This window comes from Protopterus annectens, chromosome 17.part0 (genome assembly GCF_019279795.1).
Source record: "Protopterus annectens isolate FY-2018-M chromosome 17.part0, PAN1.0, whole genome shotgun sequence".
Lineage (NCBI taxonomy): Eukaryota > Metazoa > Chordata > Ceratodontiformes > Protopteridae > Protopterus > Protopterus annectens.
This window is the reverse complement of record NC_056751.1, coordinates 103,154,123-103,178,104: the sequence shown is the minus strand read 5'-3', so window position 1 is coordinate 103,178,104 and position 23,982 is coordinate 103,154,123. Positions and strand designations below refer to the sequence as shown.

Sequence of the window (23,982 nt, the reverse complement as noted above, 5' to 3'; positions counted from 1 at the left end):
GCGGAGGATCTCTGGGTCCAGGAGCAAGAGAGATGGCAGAGATATCAACAGGCACCGTAGAGGGAGGAGCTAAGGGAATAGACTGCTGGCTGAGTCCAGTGGCCAGCACACTCTTCATCACCTCGAAGGCTCCCCTCCCAGGGAGGTCCGAGAGAACCCGTTCCGAAGAAACCGGAACTCCAGGGCCCACCGACAGGGAAGGCTCCAAGGCAGATGTCGGAGCCGAGCTCACCAAGGCCGAGGCTCCAATGGGAAGAGTGGGGTCGGACAAGAGTCCGATGCCACTCACCCCCTCGGAGGAGACCAGGGAAGCCCGACCACCGAATCCCTCTAAGGAAGGTCTCGAAGAGGAGATAAGAGTAGAGGCTGAGGGAGCAGAAAGGGGGTATCTGTCCCTCAGCTATAGCAGAAACTATTCCTGAAGACTCCAGCTCCAAACTCTGAGGTAGAGTCGAAGGAGGAACTGCAAGGGGGTGTGGACTAACAGTCGTCTGTTGAGATGGACTATGTAGCATCTGGGCCAGTGCCTGTGATTTTAATAATCTACTGACCACCCTCTCTAAATCATGGTCAGAAAGCCTGGATGACCTAGATGATCGGCTCCGATGGCTCCGTTCAGAGAAGAGAGGTGAGGCCGGAGCCGAGAGTATCGGTTGCAAGGAAGGGGACCTGGACCTCTTCCTCGAAGGAACCATCGGAGCCGACGAAACCATGGATGCAGTCGGAGCCGAAGACCTTTCGGCACCGACAGAAGGTCTCGATGCATCGGCTCCGGCCGGAGCCGATACAGACATAAAGGTAAGGGTGTCGGAGCCGGTCGGCGCCAACACCAAAGCCTGAGCCACATGGTGGTCGGAACCAATCGGAGCCGACACCGATGTGACCGAACTAGTATCGGCACCGATAGCCATCGGTGCCGAAGGTTTGTGCAAACCAGGATCGGCTCCAGCCGGAGCCAATCTCGACTCTGAAAGAGTCGGAACCGAGGCCGCAGGCTTAGACACAGAAGCCTGGGCCTTGGAAGACTTGGAAGTCTTACGGAACGACTTAGCGGAGAGCCCTCCGGTTTAAGTAGGCCCCTTAAAATCAATTTGTTTCTCCTCTCCTGCAGGACTCTCTGGCTAAAGGAATGACAAATTGCACAGGAGTCCTGCAGGTGGAGAGGTCCCAGGCAGTATAAGCAAGAAGTGTGACAGTCTGTCAGAGACATCTTCTGACAGCACGAGTCACACTTCTTAAAGCCTGAGACCCTTTCCTTGGACATGGTTGCAAAAAAAAAAAAACACACACACAACACAGTTCCAAGAACCAGTTATCCCAAAAATAATAAGATAACTAACCTCTCACACACACACCTAACAGGGGATGGGAGAAGGCCTGACTAAAAAAATTAAGGAGTGAGGGAATTTCTAGTCAGAAAGGGACTTAATCTAAACTAAAAACATTAAATATAAAGTTTTAAGGTGAAAAGGGCAAAATAGTATTATTTTAAACACTTACCAGGAGCTGGCAAAGGAGGACCTCATCAGCGGCAAGCGAGATCTGGGTATCGCCTTGCATCATAGGATATGGGGCTGCCTCGAGCTGGTAAAAGTGACTCTCGAGCTTAGCAAAGTGCGAGTCGGAGGATCGGCTCGAACCCATCAAGCAAGAATGAAGAGATTGACAACTTAACATTGAGAAGTTATGTACCTACCATAACGCTCCATGTTAGTTGTCTCTCTCTTTCTTCTTGATGGGTTCGAGCCGATCCTCGGCCCGACTCGCACTGCTAAGCTCGAGTCACTTTTACCAGCTTGAGGCAGCCCCATATCCCATGATGCAAGGCACGCACTCCAGATCTCGCTGCCGCTGATGAGGTCCTCCTTTTACCAGCTCCTGGTTAAGTGTTTTATATTAAACTGTTTTTAGCCCCTTTTCAATTTTTAACTTAATATCTGACATTTTTAGTTTATATTAACTCCTTTGTTGACTAAATTTATCCTTCCTCCTTAAATTCTTTAGTCAGGCCTTCTTCCCTCCCATCCCCCCCTGTCAGGGTGTGTGTGTTGAGGTTTTATTTTTCAACTATAGTTTAGTTGTTTGTTTGGGACTGTGTGGTTCTGAGTTTGTCCACTATGTCCAAAGAGCAGAGGGTCTCAGGCTTTAAGAAGTGTGACTCGTGCTGTCAGAAGATGTCTCTGACAGACGGTCACACTTCTTGTTTATATTGCCTGGGACCTCTCCACCTACAGGACTCCTGTGCGATTTGTCATTCCTTTAGCCAGAGAGTCCTGCAGGAGAGAAGAAATAAATTGATTTTAAGGGGTCTTCTTAAACCGGAGGGCTCTCCGGCTAAGTCGGCTCCGAGCAAGACTTCAAAGTCTTCCAAGGCCCAGGCTTCTGTGTCCAAGCCTGCGTTCGGGTTCCTTCGAGTCGAGATCGGCTCCGGCTGGAGCCGATCCTGCTTTCCAAAAACCTTCGGCACCGATGGACTTCAACAGTCCACCTCCCCAACCTGAGAATAGGTTGGTTAACCATACCCATGTTGAAGCATCGGCCTCCTTGGCCTTTGAAAGTTTGGAAATTCTTTGTATCAGTTCAAGATGACTTTCAATTTTGTGCTAATTATCAGGGATAAACGTACAGCATTCATCCTGGATTAAAGCGCAAGTTCCTCCTTTCACTGCAAGGGTGAAATCAAGGGCCATACGATTTTGGAGTACTACAGCCCTCATAGCAGTCAATTCATCAGTCACTAATTCTAAAGCAGAAAATGTAGCATTGCTTAGTATTTCAAGTAATTTAGATAGTTTTTTTCAGTTCCCAAATTGATTTTACTGCTCCGTATGACAGAATTATACCAGCCCATGATATGACATCATCACCCAAGTCCATATAGGAAAGTTCTTTGGTACTAGCATGAGCTAAGTCATGATGATATATCCAAGAAGCAGCAACTCGACCTAAAGGATTAGCAGGCTTCTTAACCTCTTGAACATTTCGAATCTTTCTATTGGGTAATGCAGATACATGTCGAATAGCTGGAACCAGATAGCCCAAGAAACCGCTACCAGACCAGTCTCCTGGTAGCCATGTATATGCTTTTCTTCCACACATGAAATAACAATTCTTAACTTTAATGGTGATGTTGATAGGCTTAAAATGATCCCCAGCGCCCTGTAGTCCTTGGAATATCTTTGAATAAACAGTTTCTATTTTCTGGGAAAAGTTAGCTATAGAGTCCTTAACAAGTCTTTTTACAGGTGAAAAGTCTGTTACAGAGACTGAATTGTCCATAGTGCAGTTATATACCACTGTTTTGTTACAATGCCTCCACCTGACTCTGGTTTTACCAAGTTTTTGAAAACACACAGTTCCATTTTGACGGAGGAACTGTAATGCTATTTTGTCTTTTGAAATGACATTAGATGCATCGTAGATCAAATTTGTCCAGGTTTCTTTAATTCCTAAAGAGACTATATTTAGCATCAATACCCCATGAACAGTAGGAATAGCTGTGCAAACCCAACAGTCTGAGACATTGAGGCATGATGCATAAGCGTACTTGATTGCTTGATAAGTGTTGAAAGGTGGATGCCATACAGCTCGTTTGGTATGAGTCGTGAAGGAAGCAGGAAATAGGAATGGCCACAGTAAAAATAGCAAAACAACAAGAATAATCACCAAAATCGTTGTGCAATATTTTTGTGGAAATGTCGGTTGTGCCCGAGGAGTTCGTATAATTGTATCAGTCATTTTCAGGCACTGGTACAGTATGACTGCGAGTGTGAGTAGCAATAGGTGGAGAATCTGGAGTAACAAAAGGTAGAGCTTGCTGAACTTCAGATGGAATTACCTTCTTGACATGTGATATATGAATCCAGATGGGTGAGCCTTGTAGCCGAACTGCTGAAGAAGTGGTCAGTAGAACCAGGAATGGACTCTTCCAGCATGGTTGAAGAGCTGTTTTTCGAGAAAATGACTTGACATATACCCAGTCTCCTGGTTGTAGTGCCGAGGACAAGAAAGGATCAGGAGTTTGCTGAGCTGCTGCTACCTGTCGATGATGAAACTGTAAAAACGATACAAGAGAAGTGCAATACAAGAGAATATTATGATCAAATTCATCATATTCAGAAAAGGGTATTGGTGGAGTCATGGGCATTCGCATTGGGCAGCCCATGAGGATTTCGTGTGGAGAAAGACCTTTAGTAGGATGTACTTGAGCTCTCATAGAGAGCAAGGCTAGAGGTAGTGCCTGTACCCAAGTTAGGCCCGTTTCAGTAGTAATTTTAGCCAGTCTTGTTTTGAGTGTCTGATTCATGCGTTCGATAAGGCCAGATGGCTTGTGGTCTACAGGGACAATGAAACTTGAGAGTGATGCCTAACATTTTACAAAGTGAATCAATTAATTGAGCAGTAAAATGTGTTCCACGATCCGAATATATTTGACAGGGAACACCAAAACGAGGTATTAAATCATAACAAAGTTTCTTAGCAACAGAAATAGCATCGTTCTTAGCACATGGGTAGGCTTCTAACCACCCAGAAAAAACATCAACAACAGTTAAAACATACTTAAAACGAGTACAAGGTGGAAGTTCAATAAAATCCCATTGCAAAGCGCAGAATGGTCCCAATGGTTATGGGTTGTGTGGGAGCCATGGTGCCCTTTGAAATGTTGTACTGTAAACAAGTGGAGCACGTGCTCAAGAAATGTTGTACAGAAGCAGAAAGACCTGGGGAAAATCAATCCTTTTGGATTTGTTTTATTAATGCTTGTACCCCAACATGAGCTGGCAAGTGATATGCTTTAATAAGAGAATTTAACATTGACTTTGGGCAGACCAGTCTGCCATCTGAATGTTGCCAAATGAGATCAGAGCGTTTTAACAACCTTGAGCCAGCAACGATTTTCTTTCTGATTCTGGAGCTTCAGTTTGTAATGCTTTTGACACTGTAGTATCAAAAGTAGCTATTGACTGTAGAGGCTGCAAAAATTGTCCCTGAACAGTTTGTGAAAGAGCAGCCTGTTTTGCAGCCCAGTCAGCAAAGTTATTGCCTTTGGTTTCAAAAGAGTCACTGGACTGATGGGCTGCACATTTTACAACAGCAATTTGAGATGGTAACAATAAATGTTGTAATAGGTTATTTATATAAAAATGATTTTTAACGGGAGACCCAGAGGAAGTTAAAAATCTGCGTTCTTTCCATAAGATACCAAAATCATGAACAACCCCATGGGCATAGCGGGAGTCAGTATATATAGTGACAGATTTGTCCTTAGCTATTTTGCATGCATGCAATAGGGCTACCAGTTCCGCAGCCTGTGCGGAAGTTCCTGGGGGTAATCGTGCTGATTTTAAAACTTCAGTCGGTGTACAGACTGACCAAGATGCTTGGAATTCTCCAGAATTTGTTCGTAAACAGGATCCATCAAAAAAAAGAATCAAATCCGGATTCTGCAAAGGAGTATCATGCAAATGTAACCTAGGAGAAAGAGAACAGTTAACTACAAGCACACAATCATGTGGTTCGTCCTCATCCGATGTTGGTATTAAAGAGGCAGGGTTCAGAGGTGGGCAGCGTATTACTTGCAGGGAGGGATTATTTATTAAACTCGATTCGTATTAAGTAAGATGTGCGTTGGAGAGATACTGTGTTTTTGGTTTTTAAAAGTAATGCCTGAACTGCATGTGGGACTGCTAAAATTGTTTGGTGTCCCAGAGTCAGCAGGGCTGCCATATCAATCAAAATAGCAGCAGCTGCCACTGCTCGCAAACAAGCTGGGTAACCAGAGGCAACCGGATCTAGTTGAGTGCTGTAATAAGCAATAGGCCGGTAGCCTCCAGTGCGTTGCTGGGCCAAGAGACCCAAGGCAGTTTTGTTTCGTTCACAGCAAAAGAAAATAAATGGTTTTGAATAATCAGGCAATCCTAGTGCTGGAGGATTTACTAAGGCTGTCTTTATAGCCTGAAAAGCATCCTCGTGGTGTGACATCCAAGGTAAAGGGTCTGTTATTTCTTTCTTTAAAAGTTGTAATAGTGGAGCTGAAAGTTCTGAAAAATTAGGTACCCACTGTCTACAATATCCCGCTAGGCCTAGGAATCCTCAAAGTTGTCTTTGTGTTACAGGTCATGGGGCTTTTTGAATAGAGATTATGCGATTTGGGAGTATTTGTCGAGAACCTATTGAGATGATATGCCCCAAATATTGTACTTTGTCCTGACAAAATTGTAATTTGGATTTATTTACCTTGAATCCGCGTGCAGCTAAAAAATTTAACACCAAAAGGGAATCTTCCCTACATGAATCACAGTCCGGTGAAGCTATCAGGATATCATCCACATATTGAACTAGAACAGAACGTGATGGTAGTCGGAGATCCTGTAACTGTCTATGCATCTCTCTAGAGAATAAGGTTGGGGATTCTACATATCCTTGGGGCAATCGAGTCCAAGTACACTGTTGGCCCTTATATGTAAATGCAAATAAATACGGACTATCAGGATGTACTGGAATAGAGAAAAAAGCTGATGAGATATCTATCACTGTGAAACATTGTGCGTTAGGTGGGATACAGCTTAGGATAGTAGCTGGGTTTGGTACCATCGGGAAGACGGGTAAAACAGCTTTATTAACTTCCCGCAAGTCTTGAACAAATCTATAAACTTGTTTTCCAGGTTTCTTCACCGGCAATATTGGGGTATTACATGGACTTATGGTAGGTACTATGATCCCTTGTCGTTCTAATGCAGAAATAACAGGGGCAATACCAGTGATAGCCTCATTCGTCAAAGAGTATTGAGGCAGTCATGGTAACTTCGCTCCCGGTCGTAGGGTTATTTTAACAGGAGTAGCTGAGGTCAAAAATTCGACATCATTGTCATGAGTAGTCCACAAGTGAGAGGGTAGGGAATGTAAACATTCATCTCTGCCAGAATGTGGCTGGGTACACATCGTCTATAAAATGGCTGAGTCATCCAGGGCTGCTAGGGTACTATCTTGTTGGTCTGAAGGTACTTGGAGATAGACTCCATTTGCTGTGCAAAAAATGGTAGCCCCATTTTCGCAAAGCAAATCTCTCCTCAAAAGATTTAACGGTGCCGAAGGTCCTACTAGGAATGCATGATTATCCTGTAGGGGTCCCCAAGGTAACTGGGACTGGAATAGTTTCGGAGTATTTGATAGGTATACCAGAGACACCCACTCCTCTAGTTATTTTGTCAGAGAGGGGAACAGTCATGGCTGCTTTGCCAGCTAACATGGATTTAGTTGCTCTGGTATCGATTAAAAATGGGTAGGGTTTATTCTTAACTAGTAACATTACATGCGGTCCTTTCTGATCCAGAGGAATGAAAGGACACAATTGCTGTTGCTTCTGTTCAGGGAACCTTCATTGAGGTTGCGGCCGATTGGACGGTGTCCAAGTAGAATTCCATTGTTGTGTCATGTCAGTGTACAGTGCTGGTTGCTCAGCCAAATATGGGCATTCGTTTTTCCAATGGCCAGATTGACCACAGTTGAAACATTCTGTACTAGAATTTTGGGGTGGAGCAGACTGTGTGCTCTGCCAATTTTGTATGTTCTGATTCCCAGGTCCTTAGCGTCCACCCCTTCCTCTTCCCCGTTGACCAAAAACATTACACATTTGTATTTGTGCTTTTACTAATTTTCTCCTTTAAATCCTTCTGCTCTTTAGCTAAATGGTCAGAGAGGTTTTGTACCTGTTGGACAAACTCATGCAGGCCTAAACTAGGCCAATTTAAACACACTTCTTTTAATTTGTCCCTTACTTGAGGGCGTAGCCCATTCACAAAGGCGGCTGACAGTCCGCTTTGTGCTGGTCCTTCGGTGGGTTCAGGGTACTCAGAATATGCCTCATCCTCTTTCTGTATGATTGATTTGATTTTTGACCAATTGGGGGTAGGTGGTACAATTACAGTAATAGAATTAACTATACGTTGTTTAACCGTTTCAAATCCATTTTCCCCTTGTGTGTTGTGTTTTGGTATTGGTGTAGGAACATTAGCATGATCATATATTTTACAAAAGTTAAGGTCCCAGGCTGGAGTAGGTGCTCTCCTGGGTGGTCTTAAATTTTTGGCCCCCCTGAGGAATTGCTTCAGCAGGGGGTGAGAGAAGAGGGGTGGCTCAGTATTACAATGTGCTGAAATGGCTGAGGCATGAATTTTAATTGATGAGAAGGAAAGGCCCTTGTGGAGCATTTCTGTTAAGTATTGAAGAATATGCGGTAAGCTGGGCACTGTTGTGCCAATCCCCTGAGACTGGCTCCAGGAACAGTATCTTTTCCACTTTTCAGCATATGATCTTCTAGTACTAGGCCTCCTTGCCTCCAGAATAACATCTAGCACCTGCTTACTGAGGGATGCTATTGGAGAGCTCAGGGAATTAGCCAGGCTGCAAGGTTCAGGGTTTGAAGCTGGGGGTGCAGAATCTGGCCCTCCTGCTGGGACAGCAGGGAAGAGGTCTGAGCCAGGTGCCATGGTTCCAGCAGTGACATACTGCACACAAAAGGGGGTACCAGTGCTGGCATGGCCAGTCTGGTGCAATCAGTATTGTCCTTGGTTTATCTCATTTGATCTTTAGCAGAACTTTCGAGAGGAGAGGCAGTGGGGGAAAGGCATAAACTAAAAGGATTTCCCAGGTGAAGGACAGGGCATCCACTTTCCAAGCTTGACTGTAGGAAGTCCTTGTGCAGAATTTGTCCAATTGGTAGTTCTGAGGAGAGGCAAACAGGTCTATCTCTGGGTTCCCCCATTTGTTTCTCAAAATGTTGAATATCTTTGGTTCGAGTTTCCACTCATGTGGATCCATGAGATTTCTGCTTAGTTCATCTGCCAGTGAAATTTAGCTTGCCTGGCAGGAATTGAGCTTGTAGGTGGACTTGGTAGCTCAAGGCTGTGTTCCACAGAGCCATGGCTAGTCTGCAGAGAGGATACAATTGGGTTGCCCCCTGCTTGTTTATGTACCACATAACAGTGGTGTTGTCTGTCTTTACCAAGAATTGTCCTGGAAGAATGTGGTCCTTGAAGGCTGTCAGGGAATTCTGTACAGCTAACATTTCTTTTTGATTGATATGCAGGTGCATCTCACTCGGGTTCCATTTGCACTGAATGTATTGCCCTGACAAGTGAGCCCCCATGCATAGTCTGATGAGTCTGTTGTTAGGGTTTGGGCGGCAGGGGGTAGAGTGAATGTCAGTCCCTTGTTGTGGTAGCAGGCCTCTGCCCACCAAAGGAACTCTGTCTTTATACAGGGAATGATAGGAATCACCGATTCCAGGTCCTGAGAATGTTGACACCATAGGCTTTTTAGATACCATTGTAGTTTCCTCATATGCAGTCTTGCATACGGAATTAGTAGAATGCAAGAGGCCATGAACCCCAGGGCTTGCAGGATTTTCCTTGCAGATAGCTGGGTCTTTGTGGCTAGTAGTTTGAAGTAGGCTGTCAAATAAACTTCTGGCATGAGGTAAGCCATCTTGGAAATGTGTTCAAGCTTGCTCCCAGGAATACAATTTGTTTGCAGGGTACTAGATGAGATTTCTTTTAGTTTATGGTGTACCCCAGTGAGGTTAGAAGTTTCTTTACAAATGCCAGATGATTTAGTAGCATGTCCTGGCTATCTGCCTGAATTACACAATTGTCCAGGTATGGGTATATTTGAATATTTCTTTGCCTGCAAAATACAATGACTGGAGCTAGGCACTTTGTGAATACCCTGGGCACAGTAGATAAGCCAAAGGGAAGTGCAGAGAACTGATAGTGCATGGAGCCTGCTCTGAAGCGTAGGTATTTCCTGCAAGATTCCCTTATTGGAATGTGCAGGTAAGCTTCCTTTAAGTCTAAGGTTGCCAACCAGGCATCTTTGCCTAGCAAAGGAAGCAGCTGATGAAGTGTTAGCATTTTGAATTTTGGGATTACCAAAAAGGTGTTTAGAATATAGAGGTCCAGGATAGGACGCCAGGAGCTGTCTTTTCTGTGTACCAAGAAAAGTCTTGAGTAAAAACCTTGTCCACTTTCTTCTGCTGTGACAGGTTAAATAGCCCCGATACTTAGAAGAGAGAGAACCTGCTGTTGCGCCTTTGCCCACTGATTTGGGGGTAGGTCTGGCTAACCGTTTGGGCTTGGTAACGTGTGGAAGTGGAATCTGTATCCTTGGGAAACTACATTTAAAACCCATTTGTCCTGGGTAATGAGTTCCCAGTTTTTTGCATGCAGGGTGATAGTTCCCCCTAAGGGAGCAGGCAGTTGAGCAGGGCTTGGAAGGTTTAAGTTTAAGTCATTTTGACAGTTTTCCACAGGGGGTGTCTTACTACTTCATAGGTTCATAGGTTCATACTAGGCTATCTGCCCAAGGGCATTTATAAGCCTAGCCCATAGTTATGTGGCTTTCGCCACCCCTTTAGTTTGAATAAAAACTATGCCTATCATTTTGCTGTGCCTCTGTCAAGCAGTGACACTGAAGTAATCCCTGGGGTATATCTGCAATCTCCCATCCATTGGTCAAGATTCCTCTTGAACAAGGCCAGAGAGGTGCTCTGCCTCTCATGTACCGGGATTTTGTTCCACAGCATAGGGAGTCTCTGGGTGATGAATCTGTCCCTCCAGCACGTTCTATTTATAACCGTGTCAAGGTTTAAGTCTCCCGCCCTTGTGGTTCTGAGGGATCTAGATTTTTTGAGGTGAAGCATATTCATCAAATCTGGGTTTGACATGGCCTTATATGTCAGGCACAGGTCACCTCTGAGCAAGCGGTATGAGACTGAATAGAGCTGGAGTTCTTTCAGTCGGGCAGCATAAGACATATTTTTGAGACCCTTTATCCTTTTGGTGAGGAACTTTTGGGGCCTTTCAAGCTGCAGCAGGTGTCTGGTCAGATACATTCGAACGGGCATTGTACTCAATCATAGGTCTAATGAGTGATGAGTACAGGGGGACGATGACCTCCCTTGATCTAGATGTGAATCCCTTCATGATCAGGTGGGCGATATAGAAGGTTTTCCTAACTACTTTAGCAACATGAGTGTCAAACGAAAGGCTACTGTCAACCTGGGTCCCCAGATCCCTGATGACTTTTTCTGTGCTCAGTGGATTGCCACCTATATGGTAGCTAGGGGTAACCTTTTTTCCGAAGGGTATGACTATGCATTTTTTGGCGTTTAACTTCAGGCCATGGCTCTGGCACCAGTTATCCGTTTCTGTGAGGCCCTTCTGGAGGATATCTGTGTCAGATGTGTTTTCAACTATGGCCCAGTTTGCAGTCATCTGCAAACTTTGTCAGCCATAACCCTCCTGTGTTTGCTTGTACTTCAGAAAAGTAGATGCCGAACAAGAGTGGACCCAGGACTGAGCCCTGTGGGACACCACTTGTGACAGGCTTTGAGTCTGACATGGCTCCAGCAACTCTGACCCTGTGGGTTCTGTCACTTAGCCAGTTTGCAACCCATCTTGTGATGTATGGGTTTACATTCAAGCTGATGAGTTTTTCGATGATACCTGAGTGGGGTATTGTGTGAAGGCCTTTGCCAGGTCGAGGTAGGCTGTATGGACTGCCTTTCCCTCATCAATGGCCTTGGTGACTGTCTCGAAAAAGTCAACCAAGTTTAAGAGGCAGGATCTGCCTTTGACAAAGCCAAACTGGGTTGGATCCAAAGTCTGCAAGTTCCATATGTCTTTATTTATGAGTTCCATTATGATCCTCTCCATGGCTTTGCAGATAAGGCTTGTCAAGCTAATGGGGCGGTAATTTCCAGGGTCTGTGGAGGCACCGCCCTTATGAAGTGGGACCACAGTGCGTGCGCCACTCCTTGGGTAATGTATCCTGAGGTGAGGCTAAGATTAAACAGCTGTCCTAACTGTGGGTTTAATTCCTCGTTGAGTTCGTGAAGCACACAGCCGGGACACCATCCGGTCCCATGGATGCTGTGTTTTTTGCCTTAGTGAGGGCAGTTCTCACCTGGGCATTGGAGATGTTTGGGGGGCTACAATCCTCTGGAATAGATATCTCTCCTTTTGGGGAGGGGAGAAGTTTGCACTGAACCTGTCAGCCAGTATGTTGGCAATGTGTGTAGGTTCAGTAATTTTCACATCATTTTGAACTAATTCTGAGCATATCTGGGAGTTTCCTCCTAGGTTTCTAACATAGCTAAAGAAGGCATTATGATTCTCTTTAGAGTCCTTGGCGATTTTTCTCTCAAAATTTGCCTTGGATGATTTTATGAGAGCTCTTAGTTTTTTACTTATAATGATCAAAGGTGTCTTACCTTTCAAGGATTTTGCTCTATCTTGTAGTAGCTTCCTCCTTTTGTTGTAGAGCTTGTTTATGGATGGGGTCCACCAGACTGGACGCTTGCCTTTGGTACAGAGAGTCTTAGTTTTGTTTGGGATTGCCTGATCCATGCAGTCCTGTAGGTGCTGGTAGAAGGCATTTGTAAGTGATTCAGCGGTTTGAGTAATGTTTACCACTGGCTCAGGGGCCTTAAAGGAGACCACACTAGTTTTAGAAGTGTGAAATCGGCTTTTGAGAAGTTTTTCACTGTGGTCTTTTTTGTTTCAGGTGGGGCGGATGAGGACCTCCAGCGAGATTAGTTTATGATCTGATCTCACCAGTGAGGGTATACTTCGGTGTTGAACATTTTGATCCCATGTTCGTGATGATGAGATCAAGTATGTTTTCTCCTCTTGTGGGGATGGTGACTAGTTGTTCCATGGCATTTGAGTTTATGAACTCCAGGAATCTTTGGGTTAGAGTGTTCGGGCTTGAGTAGTGTTCCCAGTCTATATTAGGGTAGTTGAAGTCACCTAGTATGATGGTGTTTGGAGATACATTTATGCCCTCCAATGTTTTCAGGAAGGCCATGTGAGGTTCCTGAGTTTGAGAGGGTGGCCTGTAACATGCTACAAATTGCAGAGCAGTCTTGCCTATGGTTAATTGCACCTGGATGGTCTCCGATGCATCGTGCGTTGCCACCAACCTTGAGGTGTGGGTGTCCTTTATGAATATGGACACCCCCTCTCCTTTCTTGGTGTTGTCCGGATTTTGGGGCCGGAACGCATGATATGAGGTGAAACCTGTTAGTGCTGGGGTGCTCTCAGGAGCCTTGAACCAGGTTTCTGCCAGCGTTGGAAGTGGGAGCCACCCACTACTTAGACCTGTGAGTACCTTGAGACTGTAGCCTAGATGGTCTGCTGTTCCTGGGTTTGGACTGAGAAGGCCTGGAAGAGACAGGAAAGGACCATTTTCTAGAAGGCCAATGCCTACTGAATCTGGGAGGCTGTACTTGTAGGAAATTTTAACAGTTTGCATAGATTTAGCTATTTCCTCCATCTTTTCAAGGACTTCTGCTTTGTTGCCAAACAGGCGGTCTTGGTTTAAGGGAGAATCCAGTAATTTAGCTTTAGCATGATCTGGCAAATTTTGTTCTTTAAGCCAAGCATGCCTTCTAAAAACAGACCCAGTGACACCAGCCCTGCAAGATGCTTCTAAAGAGTCAAAACCACTTTGCAAAGTAGATTTAAAAATTTGTTCAGCAGAATGCATTAAATCCTGTAATTCTTTATTTTCAGCACAGTCAGGAATCAGCATCATTTTCTGTTTAAGTAGTCACATAATATGCTGCCGATACTTTAACATATGGAACTGGCAGTTTAAGGCCGTAATGGCCAAAGTAGCAGAAGTGTATACCGTCTTACCCCATCTGTCCAAGGCCCTGAAATCTCTATCAGAGGGGGTAGGGTTTTTGGCAATAGTAGCCTTAATGCCTTTAGGTCCCTGGGAAATGGTCTTTGGGTCCACAGTAGGATTATTGAAGAGGAACTTGAGAGAGTCAGGTACTCTGTAATACCTGCCAGGTTTCCTGGGAGCCAGAGGTAAAGTGTCTGGGGCCAGGCTAGATTCTAAGAAGGTATCATCTACAATGTCCAAGACAGGAGGGATAGCTAAAGGCCTGTGTTGAGGTAGGAGTAAGAATCCCCTAAGCCTCTTTTTGGAGTCAGAGTAATCCTGGCTTTCCCAGCGGAAATGCTCCCTAAGTGTGTGCAAGGTTTCACCAAAAGAAAAATCTTCTGAAGGGGATGTAGAGGGAATGGAGTCCTCTGCATCAGAATCCTCATAGGTAGATAAGGGTAAATCCTGGTAATCAGAAGAAAAGTACAGTTTTGTACCTACCATAAATGTAGATGTTCGAGGATCCACATTGCTGCAGTCATAACCTGTGGGTAGTCCGCTGTCCTCGGTCGGCCCGAATACCAAAGAGTTAGGCTGGCGTCGGTCATGGGCGCCCGGAACTGACGTCAGTACGTAGAAGTACTTAAGCGCATGACCGACGCCATATCCTCAGTCTTTCTTGCCCCAGATGTCAGAAGGCCTTAAAAAGAAAAGGCCAGAGCCACAAAGGAGAAAAAATAACAATTATCCCCAAGTAACAATAACAACAAAAACAACAACCCCAAACCAAAGAGGGGAAGGAGGGAGGGAAAATAGGACTGAAGCAATGTGGATCCTCGAACAGCTACATTTATGGTAGGTACAAAACTGTACTATGTTCTTCGTCTCACATTGCTGCAGTCATAACCTGTGGGTAGAATCCCAAAGCAAAGGAAAAGGGAGGCTGGAAAACTAAAAGGCATTAGGGGCTACTAACATGCCCTGTAAGACTGCAGTGGCAAACCCAGCCCTGGACTTGGAGAAAAGAGGGAGATGGAGAAAAGAGGGAGATGGTAATGCTTAGTAAAAGTATGAACTGAACTCCAAGTAGCTGCTTCCAAAATATCCTTAGTAGCTACACCCCTCAAAAAAGCAGTAGAAGTGGCAGTAGCCCTAGTGGAATGAGGTCTAATCCCAGCAGGAACATTTTTCCCATGATGAGAATAACAAAAAGCAATACAATTACCAATCCACTTTGAAATAGTTTGCTTTGAAACAGCTTTCCCTTGTGAACCCAAAGCAAAAGAAACAAATAACTGTTGAGTCTGTCTGAACTCCTTAGTTCTGCTCAAATAATAACGTAACTGCCTGTGTATATCCAAAGAATGCAAGATTTTTCCCCCTTATTTTGGGGATCAGCATAAAAGGTAGGCAAATGGATAGACTGGTTCAAGGCCACATTAGAAATCACTTTTGGCATGAAAGTAGGGTTAGTACAAAATAAACTCTATCCTTATGGAATATTAGAAAGGGTTCAACTGCCATGAGAGCCTGCAATTCAGATACCCTTCTGGCAGAAGTAATGGCCAACAAAAAGCAGTCATCCAAGACAAAACTTCAATTCGGCGTGGCTGCAGGTTCAAAAGGAGGCAAAGTAAGCTTCTCCAACACAAAATTGAGATCCCAGGAAGGAGTAGGAGCTCTACGTGGGGTCTTATATTTTTTGCCCCTCTAAGAAATTGCTTAAACAAAGGGTGAGAAAATAAAGGAGGGTCACAATCATAGTGAGCAGAAATGGCTGCAGCATGAACCTTCACAGAGGAAAACGACAAACCCTTGTCCAGTAATTCAGTAAGGTACTGCAGTGTACAACTCAAATTAGGTACCGAGACATCAAAATCCTTTGTTGTGCTCCAAAGAAAAAATCTCTTCCATTTATCAGCATAAACTTTTCTAGTGCTAGACTGCCTAGCTTCCAAAATGACATCCAAAACCTGCTGGGGAAGCTGCGAACTCACAGGCTCTAAAACAGAATACGCCATGCTGTTAGATGCAGGGACTGCACCCTGACATTGAGCAAATGACTGCTTGACTGGGACAACAAATGAGGAAGCTGTGGTAAAGGCCAAGGAGGCTCCTGAATTAAACTCCTCAGCAGAGGATACCAGTGCTGACGTGGCCAATCTGGTGCTATTAAAATCATGCAAGGCTTGTCCCTCCTGACTTTCAAGAGTACCTTGGTAAGGAGAGGCAGAGGAGGAAAAGCATAGACGTGAAGGTTGTTCCAACTGAAAGATAGAGCGTCCACTTTCCAAGCTTTTGGGTGAAACATCCTTGTGTAAAATTTTGGTAGTTGGAAATTTAGAGGAGAAGCGAACAGATCTGTGTCTGGAGTTCCCCAAGCCACTGTCAACTGTTGAAATACCTGAGGATCCAATTTCCACTCGTGGGGATCCACAATTTTTCTGCTCAATACATCTGCTAGGGAGTTCTGTGCTCCTGGCAGAAACAGTGCTTGAAGAGTGATGTGCAACCCCAGAGCAGTCTCCCACAATATCATAGCTTGTCTGCAAAGAGGGTAAGAATGGGTTCCCCCCTGCTTGTTGATGTACCACATGACTGTAGTGTTGTCTGTTTGAATCAACACCTGTCCTGGTTGAAGTAGGCCCTTGAAAGCCATCAGGGCAAACTGGACTGCTAACATCTCCTTCATGTTGATATGCAAATGCAGTAATTTGGGAGGCCACGTGTCTTGAATCCAACTCTCATTGAAGTGTGCTCCCCAAGCCAGGTCTGAGGCATCCGTCGTTAAGATCTGACTCGCCTCTGGTCGGGTCACAGAGAGTCCCTTATTTAGGTGACATTCCTGTGCCCACCACAAGAATTCCTTCTGGATGCACGGTATTATCGGAATGAGTGTCCAAATCGTGGCAGTGTTGAGTCCATACACTTTTGAGATACCATTGTAGCTTCCTCATATGCAGTTTGGCATTGGGAAGTACCAGAATGCAAGATGCCATGAACCCCAAGGCTTGAAGGACTGTCCTTGCAGTCAGCCTGGACCGTACTGATAATTGCTGGAAGTAGAGATGAAGAGTTCTTTGTTTGTCCGGGGTCAGAAAAGCCATCTGAGAGGCTGTATTCAGTCTCACACCCAGAAAGCACATGTCCTGAGAGGGTACTAGACTGGACTTTGTTTCGTTCACAGAATACACTAGGCACCTTAAAACTGCCATCACATACTGTAGCTGTTGAAGTAACTTGTCTTTGTCTTGAGCAAGAATCAAGCAGTCGTCCAGATAAGGATAAATTTGTATTCCCCTCAGTCTTAAGTAAGCTATTACAGGAGCCAGAACCTTTGTGAACACCCTGGGCGCAGTAGATAAACCAAAGGGCAATGCAGAGAACTGATAATGAGAAGTACCAGTCCGGAAACGCAGGAATCTCCTGCAGCTGGGCCTGATAGGAATGTGAAGATAGGCTTCTTTGAGATCCAGAGTTACCATCCAGTGCTCTTTTCCTAGCAGAGGCAGAAGTTGTTGTAATGTTAACATCTTGAACTTTGGAATGTCTAGGTTTGTATTGAGAATGGACAAATCCAGAATTGGCCTCCAAGTGTTTCCTTTCTTTGGCACTAGGAATAGACGAGAATAAAACCCTAGGCCTTCTTCTGACGAAGGTACCACCTGGATTGCCCCATCTGTAAAAGCAAAGAAATTTGATCCTGAGCCTCCATCCTTTGCTGAGGAGGTACATCTGGCATGCCTTTGAAAGGGGGAAAAGTGTGAAAATAAAACTTGTAGCCTTGATTTATTATGTCCAACACCCATTTGTCCTGGGTGACCAAATGCCAATTTTGTTTGAAAAGTGCCAACTTTCCTCATAGAGGAGCTGCCAGAAGAGAAGGGTCCGGCAGCTGAAGATGCAGGTCATTGGGTCTGTTTACGAAAAGGCTGACCCCTGCCCTCACCAGAAGATTGTGCAGGAGAACTCCAAGTCCTAGGTCTGAAAGAACCCTGAGCGTGAGCCCTGCCCCTACCACGTCGAGACCTGCCCTTAGACTGAAAATCCGAAGAAGGGTAAGACCATCCTCTTGCAGGCCAATTCCTGCTAAACTTAGGGGGCTGCACTTGCAAACATTCCTTAACTGTCTGCATAGACTTAGCTTTGTCTTCCATCTTTTTCAAAACTGACTCCACAGGGGAACCAAAAAGAACTTCAGATTGAAGGGGAGCATCCAAAATCCGAGCTTTAACATGCTCTGACAAATTTTGATCCTTAAGCCAGGCATGTCTACGTATAACTGAACCAGTAGTAGCCACCCTGGAAGAAGCCTGAAGGGCATCGAAGCCACACTGCAAGGAATGTTTACCAACTTGATCTGAAGCATGAACCAAGTCCTGCAATTCCTTACACTCTATACCCTCAGCTAAAGCATCTACCTTAGCTTTCAATTGACCTAACAGAAAGTTCTGATACTTCAGCATATGGAATTGGCAATTTAAAGCCCTCAAAGCTAACGTAGAAGAGGTGTACACTTTTTTACCCCACCTACCCAACGCTCTAGAATCTTTATCCAAAGGTACTGGATTCTTAACCACAGAAGCCCTGACACCCTTAGGTCCTTGAATAATAGTTTCCGGATCAGCTCTAGGACTCTTGAACAAATATTTATGTGCCTCTGGAACTCTGTAATACCTGTCTGGCTTGACAGGGGCAGGGGGTAAAGAATCAGGATTGAGGGAAGCTTCAGAAAAAACATCCTGAACAACATCTAAAACAGGGGGAATAGCCAAAGGTCTATGCTGTGGCAAAAACAAAAATTCTCTAAGCCTCTTACGAGAATCTGAAAAATCCTGACCTTCCCACTTGAAATGCTCCCTCATGGAATGCAAGGTTTCAGAAAAGGAAAAATCCTCTGGAGGTGAAGCAGAAGGACAGGAATCCTCTGCATCCGAATCAGAATAGGGAGGAAAACCCTGAATATCCTCAGCTGAGGACTCGAGTAATCTGAGGAATGCCCCATTCCCTCTAAATCTGTCTCCACCCTAGGCCTCTTCTCTGGAGGGGGCATAGAACCCCTGATCAAAGTAATCAAATCCTCTGCCATTTTCAATATATGTTTTTTAGGAACAGAGCCCGAAGAACCAGGGCTGTGGCCCGTACCAGAAACACCAGGTCTAGCCTTAGCAGGGCCTTTAGTGACTGAAGTAGAAGGCCTAATAACCTTTTGTAAGGATGGAACCACAGAAATGTGAGAGGCACCCTCGGCCTGACCTAACTCCTGAGAGGCCAACTCCTGTAAAAGTAAAAGTTCCCCCTGGGATTCAGCCGAGACCTCGGCTGGATCCACAGATTCAACCGTAGATTCCATAGAACCGGCGTCCGCAACGGACAACTCATCCGGTTTAGACCTTAAAGATTTATCTTTTCGCTTTTTTGCGGTAGCGGGCATCGGAGGATCCGACGGCATGTTGTAGTTACACCGCTTACCGAAAACAAGCCTAGCACAGTCTAATCTGCGTTTAATGGTACGCTTATTAAATCTAGCGCAAAAGCGACACCCGGCTACGTCGTGCTCAGGCCCTAAGCAAGGAATACAGACAGAATGATAGTCCCTATGAGGTATCTGTTTCCCACAAGAAATACAATTATTAACTTTTTCTGACATCCGGATTAACTGAGGCAAGAAAAGACAAAAATTTTCCCCAACGGGGTACTTAGCCCAACTTGGTCTTCGGTCTGAAACTCGAAAACTGAAAATTTCAGAACGCCGAACGGCACTTGCAAACGCTGCTTCTGCTTCGGACCACGTGGCAAGAAAGACTGAGGATATGGCGTCGGTCATGCGGTTAAGTACTTCTACGTACTGACGTCAGTTCCGGGCGCCCATGACCGACGCCAGCCTAACTCTTTGGTATTCGGGCCGACCGAGGACAGCGGACTACCCCACAGGTTATGACTGCAGCAATGTGAGACTAAGAACATCAGAAATTTCAGAATCCTGATCAGAAGGAAAATCAGTTCTAGATCTCTTAGAGGGTGAAGTCTGACTTCCCCTAATTAAAGTAACAAGGTCTTCAGCCATTCTTATCACTTGTGTTTTAGGCATATGGGCCTGACCATGCTGTTTGGACGTCGGTTTTCCAGACGTGGGTCGAGTTTTGGGCCTTGAAGAAGAAGATGGCATCGGTTTGTAATGCAAGTCAGTAGGCCTGCATACACCCTCAGAAGCCGGTGCCTGCACAGTGGCTCCAGACCCATTCAAGGTAGAGACATCCACAGGTTACATGGTCGAAGAAGCATCTCGTGGCATACCAGACTCCAAATGGGTCTCAGTAGAGGCCTGCAAATCTGAATTAGTGGGTATCATCAGGGGCTGCGAACTGGCGACTAGCTTAATGGAAGCGTCATCGGCAGCTTTGGAACTATGCGGTCTGTCTCTGTCTTTATCTTACCGAAGCCATTACTGGATAATTAAACCGAGTACCGAAATAGTTTGATGCAAAAATGAACAGGCAACGAATAGTTCGAAAATTGAATAAGGCACAAAACCGACAGTGAGGGACGACATGGTTGGGGCCTAAGCAAGGAATGCAGTATGAATAAAAATCTTTATGAGGTATTTGTTTTCCACAGGTAATACAATCGTTAACTTTTACTGACATAGATTTAGAGCAAGAAAAAGGATCCCCAACGGGGTACTCAGCTTTTTTGAAGACTTTGGTTCTGAAACTCGAAAATGAAAATTTCAGGGGTCGGCCGACCGGCACTTATGAACTGCTTCTGCTTTGGGCACCATGCATCAAGAAAGACTGATGTAATGGTGTTGGCTGCATGCTTTATACCCCTGACATCATGGAAGAAGAGACTGTATCCGATACAGGACCCAATATTTTCATATTCAGGCTGGCTGAGGGCTACCTGCAGGCAGATAATCCAAATGTAATGACTGCAACAGTGAAACACGAAGAACATCCTTCTTTACCCATCTATCCATAGCTCTACTATCTTTGTCCATAGGTAGGGCATTAGCACTGGACAGAAACATAGAGGGTTTCACTGGAAAGAGACAGACAAAGAGAGAGTGTCAATCTAGGCTTACCTAAACTTGGAGAAAGCATATAACAATGTCCCAAGAAAGCAAATTTGGGCAGTCCTGCAATGGATCGAAGCATAGCAACACTGGTAGGATTAGTGCAGAATATGTACAAGGACCCAATGACAAGTATAAACACAGTTCGGACTCACAGATTGGTTTCTAGTGGGAACATGTGTTCATCAGCATTCAGCTCTGATATCAGTGCAATTCAGACTGCTGATGGTCTACATTAGCAAATAGGCAATTGTTGTATACAGATGATCTGGAATTACAAGCAGACTCTGAGCAAGAACTTTAGCAATGGATGGGGAATGGAATGGAATGCAAAACTGAAGGCTCGTGGAATGAAACTGAGTACAACTAGAACAGCTGTAATGGCAAATAAATGTGGGAAATCAGAAGATGAGAACTGAAATAGAATGGCAAATAGTTTAACAGGTTAACAGCTTAAAGTATCTGTGAGGGGTTATTGAGAAGAAGGGAAGTCTGAATGAGGAGGCCAAAGCTAGAATCAGAGGGTCTGAAGGCAAATGACACAATGTCAGGGATAGTGTGTGACACAAGAATGCCAAACAAGCTGAAAAGTAAGGTGTACAAAACAGTGGTGTGACCAGTATTATTGTATGGTACAGAAAACCTGGGCAGTGAAGGCTGAGCAGTCTTAAGATGATTTGGGACAGACAAGAAGAAGGTAAGAGGAAACATGGGTGTCCAGCGATGAGATGGTTGGAATGTGAGACAGAAGACCTGAGACAGCCAGGCATGACTGTTGATGAAGGAAGGATAGTGGCACTGAATCAAGACAGAAATGGCAACAGTTGATGCAAAACCCCAACCCCATGAAAAAATGGGGTCAATGATGATCATCATCAACAACAACACATTTGCATAACCACTTGTAAACACATTGCTCAACTACAACAGCCTGAGAATATATTTCCCAAAGAAACATCAGAATAAGATTTTTCAGCAGGGAGGGGGCAAGTTAACCACCCTCCAACTGTTATTTTTAAATAAATAAATAAATATATATATGTGTGTGTATATATATATATATATATATATATATATATATATATATATATATATATATATATATATATACATATATATATATTTTTTTTTAAAAAACTCCGGCGATAACATGCACAGAAGTCTTTCTAAAACACTGGTCCTTCTGCAACTAAGAAAGTAACCTTTAGTCTATATTAAATGGGTGATTTTGCCCAGTTAGATTTAGACAGCTAAACCCAATCAACTGCTTAACAGTTACCTACAATGAAACCCTTGCTCAATTATGGAGTCTGCAGCTGTGACTGGAGGAATCAAATTTAAGACTAAACAATGAAACTTGTTAACAGTTCATACCATTAACCCTCTCTGTACTCAAATGCCATCTTCAGAAAGGAAAGTTAACACTCCTGGGGAAAGAAGATCTTATGACAACGATATGCAATAAGGAATTACAGTCTATGAAAAAATGTAAATTGTCTGCAGCAAAAGAATTATGTAGATTTTATGCTACCTACTGCAGGAAACACTGTTTTCCAAATTTTGCTTCTCCAAGAGAAAACTAACTTCTCATAGATCAGAAATTGTTGGATTACTTTCAAGGGCTAGCACTTTATACGCATCCCCAACACAAAAGAGAAATTTGGGGACACTATGCTGTACTCAAAACATACAAGCCTAGCACTGTTTACAGATGGTCTACAGATAAAGAACTCAAGTGCAGTAAAGTAGCTTATCACAAATGTTTACCATAGCTTCATCTGTTGGGTTCCTGTTGATCCAGAGCCTGGAAAAGAGCAAAATGACAGTAGAGTTTTCTTTTTTTCTCCACTGTTGCGTTACCTCAGAGTAGGTAAATTTACGTTTGGGTGGTGTGGAGGGCGTCCCACCATGTGGGGAGTGCAGGGGGGTTTGTCTCCCTGCAAAAACACTTACCTTTGTGGTTCAGCAAAACTTGTTTTGCCCTTTTTCTGTTGATCAGACAGCACTCGATGAAAGTGATGTCTACAAATCGACATGTTTTCCATTTGTCTGCTTATTCCTCTTATACTAGATGTGCAAGGCTTAATGACAAACATGCACATGGAAGCATATCATGCAGTAATCTCTGTCATCTCAGTGACCCTGGCAGAAAGTAACAGTGAAAAAACAAACTAATCCTGGAAATTAAAGTAATAACTGCTCTGAATCAGTCATCTCCAAACTCTCCTCTTAGTAACATGCCTGCTTTTGAAGGCATGCTACCATAACATTATGTACAGTACCTGTGTTTTAACTCGTTGCTGTACTGTCTTTTTAACAATACTTAATAGAAAAAAGCAGACTGTGATGCATTAATGATCGAAGATCTGTATACTGAAAAGCATAATAATGTGGCAAGACTGTAGCACTGGGGACCGTACAAACATTACAATGTTGAAGCAGCTGAGAAGTACTGGAATCAGCCACAAAGCATTATAGAGAATTATGTTGATATCACATGGGATCACCTAGTACCAACAGATATGAGAAAACCAGATATAGTAGTCCACAAAAAGAAGACAGAAGTAGCATTGATCACTGAATTTGCTACATCCAGTGATTATAGTTCTTACATACATATGACACAATGTCATAAAAATACCAGGATTTGCAGGCAGAAATGAGGGCAATGTGTAAGAAGGCTACTCAGACCACTCCAATAGAAGTATGAGCAATGGGTCTCGTAAGAAAGAATTTACAGTCTTATTTAGATAGCTTACCAATACATGCAACTGCGTATATTTTGCAGGAGTCAGTTCTGGGCACATTACATCAATGATTGAAACGATATTAATTTCACAAGCTTTAATTGTACTTTGACATAGGAATGAGGTCCATTCCTGTCATGGTATTAGAAACCCAACAAACTTGCCAGAAATCAAACTAGCAGATTACAGAAATATGAAGAGACCATTAATGAAAGAAAACTCACTTGCAGTTCCAAGTCCTTTTTTGAGATTTCTGGGATTTTCTGTGAAGCGGAAGGTGTGCATTTTGTTGGAGACTGATACAATAAACTGTTTAAAGAGAAAACAAGAATAAATGATACAGTACTTGTAACTCATTTTAAACAGTTACATTCCATACAATACAAATGGTAAAAGTCAAGAAATGTATTTTGTCTGTGCCATACCTGCATCTGTTTGCAGGACTTTTCCCAGTGGCTCCCATGCCTGCACCCAACTGGCCCATTC

The 23,982-nt window shown here is 44.1% G+C and overlaps 1 protein-coding gene across 1 annotated transcript in view; it reads right to left on the bottom strand.

Moving 5' to 3' along the window:
- WRN (WRN RecQ like helicase) overlaps positions 1–23,982 on the bottom strand; it is a 2,579,924-nt gene that overhangs the window by 722,550 nt on the left and 1,833,392 nt on the right. The window contains 1 exon segment of the mRNA XM_044059154.1: positions 23,721–23,805. Coding sequence (XP_043915089.1) covers positions 23,721–23,805 — 85 coding nt within the window.